At 47.2% G+C, this 17,610-nt stretch overlaps 2 protein-coding genes across 5 annotated transcripts in view; both read left to right on the forward strand.

The window, feature by feature from the left end:
• The first annotated feature begins 1,543 nt into the window (after positions 1–1,543).
• Positions 1,544–11,936, forward strand: RMI2 (RecQ mediated genome instability 2). The gene is made up of 2 exons (XM_066618391.1): positions 1,544–1,583; positions 11,539–11,936. Exons 1-2 carry the CDS (start codon positions 1,544–1,546, stop codon positions 11,934–11,936), a joined length of 438 nt encoding a protein of 145 aa, XP_066474488.1.
• A 3,127-nt stretch (positions 11,937–15,063) lies between these two features.
• Positions 15,064–17,610, forward strand: part of TBC1D16 (TBC1 domain family member 16) — a 64,492-nt gene continuing 61,945 nt past the window's right edge. For 2 of the 4 annotated variants that reach the window (XM_066615268.1, XM_066615267.1), the window contains exon 1: positions 15,065–15,193. The gene's annotated coding sequence lies outside the window, so the exon portion shown is untranslated. Of the gene's footprint in view, positions 15,194–17,610 lie in introns of all 4 variants that reach the window. The other 2 variants (XM_066615269.1, XM_066615270.1) reach the window with 2 other exon arrangements.

Consider the following 17,610-nt stretch of genomic DNA (forward strand, 5'->3'; position numbering starts at 1 on the left):
GCTGATACCTGACTCCAAAGGATGCATCTCAAGCACTGGCAAATCGGATCTCAGGCTGCTGGTTTCTGAAGATGTAGAAGAGATCACTACCTGCTCCTCAGGGCCAAATTCAGAAAGAATATTGTGTCCTCCGGTCCTCACTGAGTAAACATCACCAAACTTTTCCAGAAATAAAGACTATCGTTAGAGGAGAATTACCAAAATGGTAATCATTCTAAGAAAGAAAGGTTGCTGTTAAACAATTCTGCTTAAATTTTACAAAGTAAAATATGAAGATAATGGTACTTGGGGTGCTTGCATTCTGGATGACTGTGTCCTGGTCAAATACAATCCTGTCATTGGCATCCCCAGTTACTTCTGGGAGGCGATGGCCCAACACAAGCAGGCCCAACATTGGGCCCTACCGATCCTGAGGCTAGCCCTGCTGCCCACAGTAAGGCTTTCTCCCCGCTGTTGGCTTTCTTCCCACTCTTCTCCATCCTGTTCCCCACTACTTCCTTTTTCCTCACCCACCCACTCACTGGAGTTGTACAGGCACCTGTGCGCAGGTGGGTAGCCAGGGTAGCCCCCTCTCACCTTCAGATGGTGAGAGTAGCTGCTTCCAGCCTCTCTGGTTGTGTGCAGAGGTGAAGACCCTTCAATAACGCAAGGCTGCTGCCTAGGAGCAACCTGTTCCCATTAGGCAGTGGGGAGGGAAGGGAATTCACATAGATGCTTCTCCCTCTCCCCCAATGGCCAACAGAGATGGGTTGCTCCCAGGGGGCTGCTGCTGCAATACCGGAAGGACAGCAGCATTTAGGAGTGGCCCAGGAATGGGTCCCTAACAATGCCGCAGCAATTGCAGTGCTGAGGGGACCCAGAGACATCCCCATCCCCACTCAGCTGTTGGGACCACTCTTTAGTTGTTGTGGGGGTGGGAGTAGGGGGGTTGCCCCGACAGCACCGCAGTGATTGTGGTGCTGTGGGAACCCAGGGACATCCCCAAGAAACCTGGGGGCATCCTGCAGTCTCCCGGGGGTCCTGGAGGCTTGCAGCCACCTCCACGACCCTCTGTGTGACTGCAGTGAGCTCCGATCTGCTATTGGAGCTCACTTCGTGCAAATTGAAAGTGAGCTCCAATAGCAGATCAGAGCTAATTGCAGACGCGCAGAGGTTTGTGGAGGTGGCTGCAAGCCTCCAGGACCCCTGGGAGACTGCAGGATGCCCCCAGGTAGTGGGGATGTCCCTGGGTCCCCACAGCACCACAATCAATGGGGTGCTGTCGAGGCAACCCCCCTACTCCCAACTCCACAACAACTAAAGAGCGGTCCCAACAGCTGAATAGGACTTTGGGAACTGCTGGCCTAGAAGTCCAGAAAAGAAGTTTAATAGACCTCTAGGTGATTACAACTGACGTTTATTTTTCCCATTTTTATACTGCCCTTCCTCCAAGTACCTTACTGTGGTGTACATAGTTTCTCCCCTCTTTTTGTCCTCATAACAACCCTGTGAGGTAGGTGCGGTTGGGAGAGAGTGACTGGCCCAAGGACACCCAGGAAGCTTCATGGCTGAGGGGGAATTCAAACCTGGATCTTCCAAGTCCAGTTCCCAAACCACTACACCATCCTGGCTCTACATTAGTGTTTTTCAACGTTTGTCACCCACCGTACCACTTTGCATGACCCGCCTACTGGAAGTACTACTGAAAGTAACTGGTGATTATGTCATCACTAGTTACTTCCAGATTGAGAGGCCAGATGCAGCATGACAAACACTTGTAAGAGGCTTAGGGCAGATAGGAGGGCTTTTCTGAGTGCATGAAAAGTCCATGCTGGAGCTTTGCCTGCTGAGCCAAGCCTCCTACTGCTGCTTGTTGTGTTGCATTGCTGGTCTCACTGCCGGGTGAGACTTGGCAGAGATTTAGAGATTTAGGGATCCCGCGGGTACCACCAAACACCACCTCTCCTCAACAAAATACATCATTTATTTTGTTGAGAAACGCTTCTCAACAAAATACATCCTGGCCCTACAGAATCATTATCTATGGAGTAGACTATCTCTGCATTGGCCCTCGTGTGAGCCTGGCACAGTCTTCGTTTTTCCTTCCCAGGGCACACAGATCTCAAACGGCTCCTGGGAAGGTGGAGGAGAGGCCACATCAATAAAAGATATCATAGGATTCACTCAGAACATCTTTGATTATTACCTCCTTCCTATTCTCCCTTTCCTATCTTACTTTGTGGAACTCCTTGCCACAGAAGGAGTGATGGCATCTTGCCTAGATGCTTTTAAGAGGGAATTGGACAAATTTCTGGAGGGTTACATCACGGGTCCATCACGGGTTACAAGTCATGATAGGTATGTTGTCTTGTGTGCTCCCTGAAGCATTTGGTGGGCCGCTGTGAGATACAGGAAGCTGGACTAGATGGGCCTTTGGCCTGATCCAGTGGGGCTCTTCTTATGTTCTTACGCATTTCGTCTCAACAGAATTTATAACAGCATTTGTGCATCCTGATGGTGACCTGCAATGATACTAACAACAGACTTACCTAGGAATAACAAACTCCTGTGAACTACATTCAGAGTCACATACCTGTGCAAAGGATGGATCTCCAAGAATGGCTTGCCCTGTCACACCAGGCTCACCCCGCTCTGCTAAGAGTCTCTCTAACAAGTGGGCCAAAGGAGCTCCTTCTGCCTCTTCTTCCCTGGCTGCCACAGGAGCACCTTCTAGCTCTTCCTTCATGGCTGCCACAGGAGCACTTTCTGGCACTTCTTCCCTGGCAGCCACAGGAGTACCTTCAGCTTCTTCTTCCATGGCTGCCACAGGCGCACCTTCTGGCTCTTCCTCCCTGACTGCCACAGGCGCACCTTCTGGCTCTTCCTCCCTGACTGCCACAGGCGCACCTTCTGGCTCTTCCTCCCTGACTGCCACAGGCGCACCTTCTGGCTCTTCCTCCCTGACTGCCACAGGCGCACCTTCTGGCTCTTCCTCCATAGCAGCCACAGGAGCACCTTCTGGCTCTTCTTCTTTGGCAGCCACAGGAGCACCTTCTGCCTCTACCTCCATGGCAGCCACTGGAGCACCTTCTGCCTCTTCTTTTGTGGCTGCCACAGGAGCATCTTCTGCCTCTTCCTCTCTGGCTGCCACTGTAGCACCTTCTGCCTCTTCCTCCTTGACATTACTATCTTCTGGCTGCAATAAACAAATCAAAACTTGAAAATATGAACATGGGAAAGTACAGACGGACCTCGATGTCTGCAGGTATCCATTCTTGTGCCCTCCAGTTGTGTCCGGAGGTGTTCTGAGACACAGGGAGGTCATGCGAGAACATCTCCGGACACAACTGGAGGGCTCCTCCAGTCACATCTGGAGGTTCAAGTCGGCCCTCCCAATAGGGTTGGGGACCCATGTTGAGTGGAATCAATGGGTCCTGAATCTGCAGATAAAGAGGACTGACCTGTAATATCAAAGTCTTTAAGACCACCTTCTCCCATATAAGTCTGCCAACTTGTTGAGATCTTCAACAGATGTCTTGCTCCATGTTCCACCACCTTCAGAGGTACAGCTGATGGTGTCATGAATAAGTTTTTCAGTAAGAGTGTTCCAGTAATGGAATGCTCTCCCATCAGAAAACTGCATGGTGCCCATGCTGCAGATCCACATCAGACCACTTACACTCCAATTCTATCCTTGGCCAACCAATAGCTGCAATGGTGCTGGCATGGGCTCCACTGCATGCTGTGGGCCAGCTGGGGACCATGAGGTAGCAGAGAGGCAAGTAAAAGAAATGTTTACTTACCTAATCTGCCACACCATGGTCCCCAATGGGTCTACTCAGCTTTGCACTCGTTATTTGGCTGAAGCAAATCGAAATGGGCCCAAGGGGATGTGACAAGGCTGGGCAGGGGACATACAGTGTCCGTGTTGTGATTGATATCCACTCCTTGCTCTCCCCAACGCACCTTCAGTTGGCCCAATCCCCACCCCTATCTTCCCCCTCCCCCACAGCCCACCCCCACCTTACTGGCATCAGCAGTGGGCACTCTGGTGGCACGTGTATGGCATGTTCACCACTCATTCATGCTAGAGGCCCTGTCGTGAGTGACACCACTGCAACTACAGCACCGTCAGCCAAGGCCTTCCACTGCCGAAATGCAAGTTCCAACAGCAGAAAGCCCACATAGGATTGAACAGAATGGGATTTACTTCTGAGTAAACATGCATAGGATCATTCTGCATCTTATCTGTCCTTAGTTGAACATTTACCTCGCTATCTGCACTTTATGTATGCTGCTCCTATGTTGTGTTTTAAATCATTTATTTCTATTTCATTATTTTTTATCTTGATTTTAATTGAACACTGCGACCTGTGGGGGGGGGCAGTCAGAGAGTCCTTCTCCAGGTCTGGAAGCATTTGTTCCCTTACTTTGGGATTTCATTGCAGGGGCATCAGTGCAGTTACGAATCTGGTCCCTGTGGTGACCTGGGGCGCAGGTCCGCAAAGTCGCCCCACTGCATCACACCGCCTCCCTTCTGCATACCTACCTAGCTGCACAGACCCTTGTGCGGTCTTCGGGACCACTCAGAAAGCCTTATGATTTTAGAAACCTTCTGGTTTCCTGGAAGTACTGCTTAAGACCGCATCGGAAGCCTCAGAAGGCTTTCTGATCAGTCCTGAACGCCATGCGGGGTTTTGCCTACCCCCGGAGGGCAGGCGGAGGCAGCACGGTGGGTGGAGGTATCAGCAGCACTGGCAGCATGGTGGGTGTAGTGGTGCCGCTCCCGCAAGGCCCACAGGCAAGGTGCCTGCCGCCAAGGCTCACCACTGCATCAGTGCTGGAAAGTTGGTTCGAGTTCAGCCCTGAGTCTATAAAAAAGAAGGTGTTTTGTTATCCTTTAACAACCTTTGTGAAGACATTGATTTCTAAATTTACTGGATTGCTTGCCTACTGAGGAATCAATACCTCTGCAGGCTTTGGTGTGGCCACAGCATCATCTTGATTTGGGCCTTTCAGCTCCACCGCCTATTCAGTAAAATACATAGGGGAAAACAGCATTTTATGAGTGAAAGAGGCAATCCAGTTTCCCCTTAAAGTCTTATTACTTTCCCTATTACATCCCTTTTACCTATTTGACTGCTATAGCAGTCTCTCTGCCTTTCAGAATGTAATGTGCTATAGAAGGTTTTCTTTATTAAAAGCCACCCAAAGAAATATAATCAAAACAAATAACTAGCTGTTTAACAGCGGCTATGCTTTATATACCCTAAGATAAAACCTATAATCATCACATGAAAACATTTTTAAAACAGGGCCCACAATGTCAAAAAATCACTACTATTACACCTCAAGGTATCCACAGCTGCTTTATCTGAGAATGGCATAGAGAAGTAAAACTGGGTGTTTCTGCATTTTCGTGACACCCTGCACCAATCCCACAATGATGGCCTCCCCAACATGTAGTTGTTAGCCTGAGATTGAAGAACGAAGCTGCTTTTCCTTCAGTTCTGGCCTGCTTCTTGTAATTTTTAGAGACAGTACGTATTTTTCCAATGTCAGGGATTTTCAGTGTAATTTTGAGTACAATATACACAATTTTAGTTTTACACACTGACTCTGGAATGTAATCCTTACATGAGGATTACATGAGGATGAGGGATGGCCATATCTTGTCAATGCAGAGTTGCTCCAGATGCAGTCCCTGCAAATGGAGCCCTCCTCCACCTCCCACCTCATGATCCAGAAAAAACACAAATATGACTGAAATAGAGCATTATGAGAAGCAGGATTCTACTTGCTCTATAACAAAGGGAGGCCCTTTCAGCCACAGACAAGGCAGGTCATCTTAAGGCAGACATTTTCATTTGTGCCTTGGCAGGTGTGGCTTATATGAGGGATATATGAGGTGTGACTACTGAGGGATAAACTCTTCCATAGCAGCTCCTTGGGGCTCCTTTTGCTGCCACCTTCAGCTGGGAACTTAAGAATTCTTAATTTATTTTTAAAAACCCATTTCACCTCCTTTTTTAAAAAAGATGAATAGTAAAAAGATGAATGTAATAAGTACTGTAAAACACCATGCATACTTACAGCCCAATCCTGAGCTGCCAGGGGCACGTGGCTGCAGCAGAGCCAAAAATGGCTGCCGCCACATCCTGCGCACCCAAGGCAGCTGCTGGTGGCACCGTTTGTCCCCTTCTCCCAGGTAACTGCAGTAGCCCCACAATGGGGCTACCCGATTCACCACCAACCCAAAGGTGAGCCCTACATGGGGGCTTTGGTTCCACCTCCCCCCCTCTCCTCACCTCCCGCCTCCCTGGAACGCCTCCTCCCCACCCTCCACCCGCCCTCCACTTGTCTCCCCCCTCCCTGGAACGCCTCCTCCCCACCTCCCCCCATGCCCCACTTACCTCTCTGCTGCTCCGAGGTCTGTGCGACCAACAAGCAGCGGAGGTCAGGCACCCGCCCAGCGGTAGCCTGCATCGGCCAGCACTGGGCTACCATCAGCGCTCGCCTGGCGGTATGACCCACAAAAGTGCCTTATGGCACATTTGCAACAGTGCGTGCCAGCAGTGAGCCCAGGACTGGGCTCTTAAGGTGCCATATAAATAATAATATCCTTTATCTTTCATCTACTCCTTTTTTTTTGTTCATATGCCACTTATCAGCATCACCACTACATACTGTGTCAGTGCATTCCTCAGATGAGATACTGAAATTCGTGTCTTTAAAATATATCTGGTTTAGGTTGCAATCCTTAACCCACTTTCCTGAGAGTAAGCCCCATTGAACAAAATAAGACTTACTTCTGAGTAGACCTGGTTAGGATTGTGCCCTTAATCTCTTACAAAATTTTAATTCATCAAAATCCTTGTGTTTACAACCTTACCTCTTTTTCTGTAGCAAGCAGTTCTTTAGTCTCATCTTCTGCAATCTGACCATGTTCCGATTCAGTGCTTTATTTTAAATGAAAGAAAAACTGGTTTATCACCATTATTAGAATACTTTAAAAGTAGGAGAGATTTTGGTTGTGGGTTTCATATTAATGCAGTCTCTCAGGCAATTTATAAGGGCAAAGGACCAAATACTGTATACAATGATACAGACATTTGTACTTTTCTATCTCAGCAAAAGTCAACTGGATTTCAGTGTTACAGATTTAAATTGAAGCATAAGTACCCCAGAGAGACAAGAAGTGAATAAACGATGCCTCTGACGCCAATGGCAAATGTAATGATAACTTTTGTAAAGAGTTTCAGCTACAAATGTGAAGCTTGACTGACTGGAACAGTTGAGAAGTTGAGAGGTAAGGGTTACACTCTGAATAATTCATACCCTGTGATTCAGCCTAACTAGTGGAATGGTGCAGTGGAGAAGCTGGGGCCTGTATCCAGCAGGTGGTGATGGTGATGGGTAAAGAGTAGAAAATGAGAGGCCTGGATTACAATAAGAAAATGAAACAATATAGATGGAAAGAACATGAAATTTGATAAGCAAGAAAGATACAGATGCAACTGGTTGAAAAGTCAAAGGAAGAGAGGAAAGGGACATGTGCAAGGGATTTTAAGGATTGCATAGATAGTACTGAAAATCGGAAAGAACTAGAGGTACAAACTGTTGGCAAAATACAATAGAGTTCTTGAAAAAATTCTCTTTCATCACTGAAATTAGGCCCAAATTCACATGACACAGACATAGGGCCCAATGCCATCCAACTTTCCAGTGCTGATGCAGCTGCAGTGCAGCCTCAAGGTAAGGGAACAAACCACCTCTTTCCTTGAGTGATTGCCTCTCCACTGTAGGATGCAGTGTGCACCCTGTTGGCATGGCTGTACCAGCCCTGGAATAATGGCTAGGATTGGGCCCACAAAGAAGAATTTGCCAATGACTATACACTCAACAAGAAATTGCAACCAAAAGTATCTACCAAGTGATCTGTATATTGCTGTAATCTCAAAATATGTAGCGTGTAGTAGCTCTTGAGCAGTTCAATTATGAGAGTTCCAAACAAAATTGCAATCCATTTTCTTCACAGGTAACACATATATTACAGTCAAAGAGAAGTAGGTTTGTATATCATTTGGGGGGATAGCACAGGAACCTGAACACATGTGAGATTTCTTGGAGTTAGAAAAAAAAGGAACTGCTTTGAGGAAGCATGAGGAAAGTGGGAGGTTGTGCAACCTGATGCAAATAACAAAGGACGCATGAAGGAAGAGTTTACACAGAAGAATAGTTGACATGGATGTTGAGGAGTTGCTTACCCTGAGGAGAGAGGAGTGGGACAGAGGTTTGGGAGATCCTCTATCTCTGTGGGCTGCTCACAGAATGACAGGGGGCACAATCCTAACCAGGTCTACTCAGAAGTAAGTTCTATTTTGTTCAATGGGGCTTACTCTCAGGAAAGTGTGGTTAGGATTGCAGCCAGAATGACCAAGATTCCTCAGGAATCTCAGAGGGCAGAGCTAGTAATGTCCCAGTCAAATAGCATCATGGAAATTTGAGGTAGGATGTAATCAATCAACAGTATTTATATACCGCTTTTCAACTAAAAGTTCACAAAGCGGTTTACAGAGAAAAATCAAATAACGTAAATGGCTCCCTGTCCCAAAAGGGCTCACAATCTAAAAAGATGCAAATCAATACCAGCAGACTGCCACTAGAACAGACAGTGCTGGGGTGAGGTGGGCCAATTACTCTCCCCCTGCTAAAAAAAGGAGCACCCACTTGAAAAAGTGCCTCTTACCCAATTAGCAGGGGTATGTAGACATTTTTTCCCCAAGAAAATGGGAAGGTATCAAGAGAAATGGAAGGTATTGCTGATGAAGTGGTGTTGGATTAGCTGTGGAGAAAAACGTCATAGGACGGTTCAAAAGAGCTCTGTTATAGGGGTCATGCAATGCAAACCTATGCAAGTCTACTCGAGAAGTAAGCCCCATTGTGTTCAACGGAACTTACTCCCAAGAAAGTATGTATAGGATTGCAGCCTTTTTGCAGCATCCTCTCCTACCAACAATGTGCAGAATCCAGATACGTCTCATCTTGTCTCTGTATGTGATCTAAATTTGTAGCAGTTCAGCTGTGGTTGCCAAAGCACCCCTTGCAAGCGCATTTCAGAAACGTTCTTTGGAGCACAATGAGGGTCACTTTGCCAGGCTTCCTCTGCGTTGCACAACCTGCAATCATGAGGTCTAGAAACTCCTTTCTTTTAACATGGCACCTGTGATTTCTTCAGGCGACATGCATGTTTCAGCCGGTGCATAAGGATAATCACACTCTTGTGGCTAAGGGACCTTTATAGGAGCCCACCCCCTCCCCCATGAGGCTGGGACCCTGTCACAGGGGTCCTTGTGCCTGCACACTTCCCGCCAAGCGCCTTCTTTGAAATGGTCCCAAACCCACCACCCCATCACTCACCCTCTGCTCGGCTCCATCCTGGCTCTGGTTGCTAGGCAACACCATCAACACCCTGGAGTCCTCTTTCCTTTCTCTCCCCGCCCAGGGTTCTGCTTGGCTGATTCCAATTGCGGAGAGGGGGATCCGGGTCCGGACTGAACCATTCCTGGGAAGAAGCGAAGAGGCCTCCTTGCTGCCCTCTCATTGGTATACAGCTGATATATTTAAATCAAGAAATGCAAGATTTTGACGTGGCTGTGATTGATCTTACGTGTCAAATGAGGTTCCCCCCCCCCTTTGCTTCGTTTTTAAACGTTTCAATAATATTTCTTCCAAAGCAAGTACAGTCTAGTGCATTGGTTCCCAAACTGGGTCTGGGACCCACCAGTGGGTCATGACCCAATTTTTGTTGGGTTGTAAAACTGACAGGGCAGATGAGGCTCTGTGCATCAAGGGTTAAACAAGCTGCACTTGAGGGGGAAGAGCACTGCTGCCCCATCATCATTATAGCCTCCCAACCCATGATTTATACATCATGCTGCAGCCTCTAGGACAGTGATCTTCAACCTTTATAGTCTCAGGACACACTGACAAGGTACTAAAATTGTCAAGGCACACCATCCGTTTTTTGATAATTGACAAGGCACACACCATGCTGTTGGTGGGAGACTCACACCCCCAGGGACCCAACTAATAAATGACCCTCCCCCAAACTCCCACAGCATACCTGCTGACCATTTGTGACACACCAATGGGCCATGGCACAGTGGTTGAAAATGGCTGCTCTGGGGCCTCTCAAAAGTTTGAGAACAGCAAGTAGTGAATTTTTTCCATGTTGCAGTTGGAGGGAGGGAGGGGCGGGGTGCGTCGGTGGTGCGGCACTCATGATAGGAGAGCTGGGTTTGCCACCCAAACATAGTATTATTAAACTATTATTGAAGGCTGGGGTCAGGCTGAGAGAGTGGCTTTCAATAGTGCTGTAATGTAGTCCAGAGTGGACTGTCCACTCTTAATATTGCAAATTAAAGGTGGGGCTGCGGTCAGAGTTGGATTTTCACCCTTAAAATCCTACACACTAAATAGATTACAGCAAAGTCCAAAGTTTCATTTTCCAAATTTTCTTCATTTTCCAAATGCCAGCACTCATTTGCATGTAGAAGCCCTTTTGCTCTCTTGTTTTGTATGAACACATGCTGTCATCAACAACAATGTAAACTGTGAGTTGCACGCAGTATGAATTTGTCTTTGCTGCTCTCTGAGAGCCCAATCTTATGCCTGTCTACTCAGAAGTAAGTCACATTATAGTCAATGGGATTTGCTCTCTGGTAAGAGTGGATAGGATTGCAGCCTTAGTGGGAGCAAAAAACACAGCGTCTGATCACGTTAAAGCCCAAGATTTCTCTATTAATTTTTATGGGGGTATTTCACTTCTGCACCGGGGAAAGGGGGGGGAAGCTGCAAGAACTGGAAATTCAGGCTATATCTGAGCTGTAACATTCATCTTAAGCAAATAGGGGTGGGGTGGGGACATAAAGTAGAGCATGATGAAAAAAAGTCCCAATTTACATCCCATCAATGACTGAGGCTGCAATCCTATCCACACTTACCTGGGATTAAGCCTGATTGACTGTAATGGGATTTACTTCTGAGGAGACATGGATAGGATTGGGCTCTGGGGTTGCAATCCTATCCACACTTTCCTGTGTGTAAGCTCCATTGACTATAATGGGACTTACTTCTGAGTAGACATGCATAGACCTAACTTGACTCTTTACTATTTCTAACTTTTCTATATCTCCAGACTGAACCATAAAAACAAAACAAAAAATGCATGTCTCTGTTAAAACCTGAAATATGCCTATTTTTGGCATCTATAAAGATGGCAAAAATTTCTAACAAAGAGGGCACCGCTTTAGGCATTGGAATGTCTATGATGCTTTGTGCTGGTAGAGTGAACATTAATTAGTTTAAACCCGGAAGTAGCAATCAGGACTAGTGATTCTAGACTTTTTCTATGTCTATGGTTAGGAAAAAAAATTTTTTACACTCCAATTCTCGCGATGTTACTGTAATTCTCGCGCTCACCGGAGGGCTGTCCCCTCCCGCGATCCTTCGCGCTGGGGAAAAATTGGCGGGAAAGAGGCGGTGCCATGGCCGAAGCATCTCCGCCGGTGAAGGTGCTGGCGTCGCAGCTGCGAAGTTGCCGCGGGGCTGCCGGCGGCGTGTGGCTGCTGGAGCGCGCGGAGTACGGGCGCCCGGCCCTGGCGGTGCGGCTGGTGTGGATGCAGGGCACGGTGCTGGCGGTGGGGCCGGGCGGCGCGACGCTGCGGCTGCGGGACGAGAGCGGCCCCTTCGTGGCCGAGGGCGCGGACGGCGTCCCCCAGGGGCGGCCGTGCCTCAGCGCCGGGAAGTACGTGATGGTCCTCGGCGTGGTGCGCTCCTGCGGCCCGGAGCCCGTCCTGCGGGCCGTGAAGGTGACGGACCTCTCTGGCAGCCCCTTGCACAGGAGCATGTGGGCGCTGGAGGTGGAGGACCTGCACAGGAACGCCCTTCTGTGAGGGCCCCCCGAGGCTCCCGCACTGGCTGCTGAAGGAGAACCCGCTGAAGAGGCTGCTTGAAGAAGGGCTGGGTGTTGTCCGGTCACTTGCGATGGGTGTTGCGGTGGCGTAGCTGGAGGGGGGCCGAGTACTCAGCCTGGCAGGGAGGTGGACGAGCGGCTCCTCTTCTCGGAGCCATTCCTGGCGGGGGGAGGGAAACGGAGCTGTACGGCTCCCTCACCTCCCCTGTACGGCTCCGTCCCGTCCCCCCGCTGGGAATGGCTCTGAAGGGAGGGGCTGCTCGCCCACCTCCCTGCCAGGCTGAGTGCCTCGCCCCCCCTCCAGCTATGTCACTGGGGTGTTGTGACAGGGCAGTGGAAATGCTGCTGTATAGACAGTGACTGTGACCCAAGGAGTCAATCTGGATACCCAGCAGCACCAGTTCACCCCAATGGTGTCACCAGCATAAATATCCACTACCAAAATGGGACCACTTGCAAAGCCTTATTCTTTATATTTCAGCCTCAGTCTTCTCTATATCAGGAAGAACTTGTCTGTTGTGGAGTTGCAGTACCAGTTATTACTTGGACATTTGACTTGGACCAATCATGAAGCAGCTGGAGCTTCAGTTATTGTTCAGGCATTTGACTTGGACTAATACATGAACCACCTTCTCCTTTAAAATATTATGGGGTTCCCCCCCAAAAAGTTTGGACTAACAGGTTATATTAATTTGATAGAAGATGGACCACACTGTAATGTGAACAGCTATTTGCTTTTAATGTGCCTTGTTCAGTACAGTATTTTAGTTTAAAATTGGACAACTGGACAACTATTTCCATATGCACATGGTTAGGAGATGGACCACACTATAATGTGAAGAAGTATTTGCTTTTAATGTGCGTTGTTCAATATAGTATTTCAGTTTAAAGTTGGGCAACTACTTTCATACACACATGGTTGAAAGCTTGTTTCAGAATGCAAAATGTAATACGGTTATAATAAAACCTGAACCCAACTAATATTAACCTCAAGCAGTAATATTAAGTCTTCTGCCACAGTGGACAATAAGGATCTGAAGGATTTGTGTTTCACGGATTTCAATATTTTTGTGGCTTATGCATGATTAGGAAACTGCCTGGTATTAGATCTTGTACTACCTCCTAATATGTGGTTGTTCTGAGGTGTGAAGGTACCTTTATTATGTTTAGGAGATTAAAGAATTGCAAAACTACACATGTGATAACTTTTATCATAAGCTTATCTCTTAGATGACAAGAGGAATGCAGGCTGGCTACAGATCTTATGCTTTCCATTTCCACTAGGGAGGTGCTTAAGGGCTGAACAGCACAATCTTTTTAAAAAAAAAACAAACCTCAGATACCACTTAAACAGGGAAAGAAAACCCAAGCCTATGTCCAGTTACGTACTGTCCCTCTGTCCTAATAGATAGCAATAGATCTGGTACTGAGGAACTTTCCTTGGCTTCTAAAGCTCAGATCAAACTGTTAATGATACAAACTCAATTGTGGAATTTTTGGATATTAATATATGGTGTAATGTTCAGAACTCCAATGTCTACAGTATAATAATTTTAGGTACAGTTTGTTTCATATGCATCAGACTAGATAGACTAGACAGATTTAAATAGCACATCATGTATGACCATGATGTGTATGATAATAGACATGTATGCTTTTTGGAAGAATTCTGAAACTAGCTAATTGCTGTTATTAACCATGACTCATTTGAAATAGACATGCAACTCTCTTTAAAAAAAAGTCCCTACCCAAACTACAGAGAGCAAAGTTTAGCTGCACAAGAATGCTACAGTTTAGTTTTAACAGCTGTGTGGCACTGCATTCTTTGCTGCAAAGTTAAGCTAAAGCAAGCTTAATTTTATGACTGAATATTTTAACTATGTGCATGGGTATCTCAAATTCAACTTGGAACATAATAGAGCAGCGTTTCTCAATGTTTGTCCTCAACCATGTGAAGTGGTATGGTGCACCAATTGGAAATACAGCTGGAAGACAGATGTGATGTGACAAACACTAGTGAGAGGCTCAGGGTAGAGGGGAAGGCTTTTTCAAGTGGAAAAGCATGTTTTGGAGCCTCCTACTGCTGTTTGTAGTGTCACATTCCTGATCTTGCTACTGTGTGGCAGGTGTCCAGGAGTCCTGTGAGTACCACCAGACACCACCTCAAGTACCACTGGTGGTACCCGTGCCACTGGTTGAGAAACACTGTAATAGAGAATGCAATTATGACATATAATAGTGCATGTAAAATTTGTCCATCTTTGCACTAATGCCCCTGCTAACTAACTAAGGGCCCAATCCTATCCAATTTTCCCATGCCAGTGCAGCCATACCCATGGGGCTTGCACTGCTTCCTGTGGTGGGGAGGCAGTCACAGAGTCCTCCTTAAGGTATGGGAGCATTTGTTCCCTTATCTTGGGGCTGCAATGCAGCTGCACAGGTGCTGGAAAATTGGATAGGACTGGGCCCTTAGAGTTACTGATGGTAACTTCTTTACCTAGGGATGTTTAGTTTTGCTAAATCACTTCTGCTTTGTTTCTCATGGTTTTTTCAGCTCACCTTACAGTCCAGTAATTTGAAGACTATAGTTGTATAAGATGAGGGGAGGGCCCAGTACAATCAAGTCACCAAGGGAAAGAAATGAGAGATTTGGATTGTTTAATGAGCCATTAATCTCCAAAGTTTATACTGAAATAAACTTGTTAGTCTTTAAGAGCTACATTGTATGTATCTGTAAACAATAATGTGGCCCTGTGTGTGTTTAATCAACAGGGCGTGGGAGAACTGCTAAATGTGGCAGAGGGGGGTTTTTGATTCTGATTCCCTCCAATAATTTTTTTCTGGGGGGGGGGGGCGACTTCAAGTGAAAATCCATTGGCCCTGCAGTTTTGGCACTTTAGCTCTAGTAGCAGGAGCTGCCTGCTGTAGTGCAAACAGACGGGGCTAGGACTGGGAGAAGACAATTATGTTCAGTGGGCAGCTGAACTCCACTTGCTGCGATCGCGATGCAAGACCCCCCCCCCCCCATTTCCACCCCACGCCCTTCAGTGGTGCCCCTGGAATAGCTGACGTCGAATTTGGCTTCTTCCACCGGCGAGTTCACAGCAGATCCGGGAAGAGAGGAATGAGGGCGGGGATAAGCAGATAGAGCTGGTGTGGTTACGGGTGACGACGCCTCGTTCCCCGCAGGTCCTCTAGCGTTGCACGGATCGGAGAGGAGGCAGCGGCGGCCTCTGGGTGAGAACTTGCCCCTGCTGGGCATTGGGGGGCGTGGGTGTGAGTGGCTGTCGCGCTGCTTGCCAAAGATGTGCCATAAGGTGCATCAGTCTTCACTGGAGAAAGAAGAGGTGGAGGAAATGGGGGGCCAGTCGGTGGGAGGCGGGTGGGGTCTTCATTCAGGCCCTGTGGTGGGGGCGCCTCCCACCGTGCGATGTATAGGAGGTGGTGCTGTGCTGCAGGGGGTGAGGTCGCCCTAGGCTGGGACTGGGAAGGTCCTCAGGGTTTGGGGAGTTTCATCCTTTGGTAGGTGACCTGGTCAGGATGTAGTGTGCATGGTTGGGAAAAGGTGATGTTGAAATCTTGCACTACGGATGGCACTGGCTGTATAGTGCTTGAAGGGTTGTGCCTGGAGTGCATGAGGCTGTGCGTGCTGGGTGATGAGTTGTAAAAGGAACTGAGCTAGGCAGGACTAACCATGGATGGGAAACTGGCCCCTGGTAGAAGGAAGCCTGGCTTCTTGGCAGGTCAAGGTTTGTCGGTGGAGTAGTATAAAGCTGTGCTTCTGCTTATTTTGACTAGGTGTTTATAGTGTGGAATAGAAAGGTGTGAGGCGCACCTTCTGGGCTATGACTGTAAGGAGAGCACGCTTTCCCCTTGGACGCACCTTCTTAGGAACACTATTGTCTTGGATTTTATGCAGGATTTTATCTATGTCTTGGATTTTATGTATCCTTTGGGGGCAGGCCCAAAATAGGAATTAGCAGATTGAAAAATTATTGTAACTCTCCAGCCACACTAGTGTTTCCTTCGGTTAATAAACCAGGACCCTGACAAGGGATTTTCAGTTGCATAATAGTTATTATTAACATTAACAGTATTTTGTATACTGCTTTCCAATTAAAGAGTTCACAAAACAGTTCACAGGCAAAGTCAAATAATTAAATGGTTCCCTGTCCCAAAAGGGCTGCAATCTCAAAAGATGCAGAACACTACCAGGAAATAGCCACTAGAAAAGGTGCTCTGCTGGGGTGAAAAAGTGCCTCTTAGAACATAACAGCCCCACTGGATCAGGCCATAGGCCCATCTAGTCCAGCTTCCTGTATCTCACAGCGGCCCATCAAATGCCCCAGGGAGCACACCTGATAACAAGAGACCTACATCCTGGTGCCCTCCCTTGCATCTGGCATTCTGACATAGCCCATTTCTAAAATCAGGAGGTTGCACATACACATCATGGCTTGCAAGCCATAATGGATTTTTCCTCCAGAAACTTGTCCAATCCCCTTTTAAAGGCATTCAGGCCAGATGCCATCACCACATCCTGCAGCAAGCAGTTCCACAGACCAACCACACGCTGAGTAAAGAAATATTTTCTTTTGTCCTAACCTTCCCAACACTCAATTTTAGTGGATATCCCCTAGTTCTGGTGTTGTGTGAGAGTGTAAAGAGCATCTCTCTATCCACTTTATCCTTCCCCTGCATAATTTTGTATGTCTCAATCATGTCCCCCCTCAGGCATCTCTTTTCTAGGCTGAAGAGGCCCAAACGCCTTAGCCTTGCCTCATAAGGAAGGTGCCCCAGCCCAGTAATCATCTTAGTCGCTCTTTTTTGCATCTTTTCCATTTCCACTATGTCCTTTTTGAGATGTGGCAACCAGAACTGGACACAATACTCCAGGTGTGGCCTTACCATAGATTTGTACAAAGGCATTATAATATTAGCCATTTTGTTCTCAATACCTTTTCTAATGATCCCAAGCATAGAATTGGCCTTCTTTACTGCTGCCGCACATTGGGTCAACACTTTCATCGACCTGTCTCTCTCCTGTCACAGACAGCTCAGAACCCATTAGCCTATATGTGAAATTTTGATTTTTTGCCCCAGTGTGCATGACTTTACACTTACTGACATTGAAACTTACACTTACTGACATTGAAACGCATCTGCCATTTTGCTGCCCATTCTGCCAGTTTGGAGAGATCCTTCTGGAGCTCCTCACAATCACTTCTGGTCTTCACCACTGGAAAAGTTTGGTGTCTGCAAACTTAGCCACCTCACTGCTCACCCCTGTCTCCAGGTCATTTATGAAGAGGTTGAAAAGCACCAGTGCCAGGACAGATCCTTGGGGCACACTGCTTTTCAACTCTCTCCATTGTGAAAATTGCCTCTTGCCTAATTAGCAGGGGTGGCATTTCCCTTTCTTTAATTAACAGCACATTGGGAAGAGATGGAAACAATATATAGTCAATACTATTCAATTACAGAAAATGCTGTTTGGCAACTAGAATTTTTTCCCCCAGAAACACAGTGTGAAATTGGAACCTTCACTCCCTTCCCAGTTAACTGGCAAAATGTAGCAGGAATTGGTCTTGAACAAGACTTGCATACTTTGTCTGAGATTAAAATCCTGCTTGTCTTGTTAGAGGAACTCCGTG

The sequence above is a fragment of the Tiliqua scincoides genome, chromosome 2 (genome assembly GCF_035046505.1).
Source record: "Tiliqua scincoides isolate rTilSci1 chromosome 2, rTilSci1.hap2, whole genome shotgun sequence".
Classification (NCBI taxonomy): Eukaryota; Metazoa; Chordata; class Lepidosauria; order Squamata; family Scincidae; genus Tiliqua; species Tiliqua scincoides.

What these genes read in the sequence shown, in the direction of transcription:
- RMI2 (XM_066618391.1), top strand. Translation starts at nt 1,544, where the DNA reads ATGGCTGAGGGGGAATTCAAACCTGGATCTTCCAAGTCCA. An exon ending in ACCTGGATCTTCCAAGTCCA is followed by an intron (nt 1,584 to 11,538) that starts GTTCCCAAACCA and finishes CCATGGCCGAAG; the next exon opens with CATCTCCGCCGGTGAAGGTG.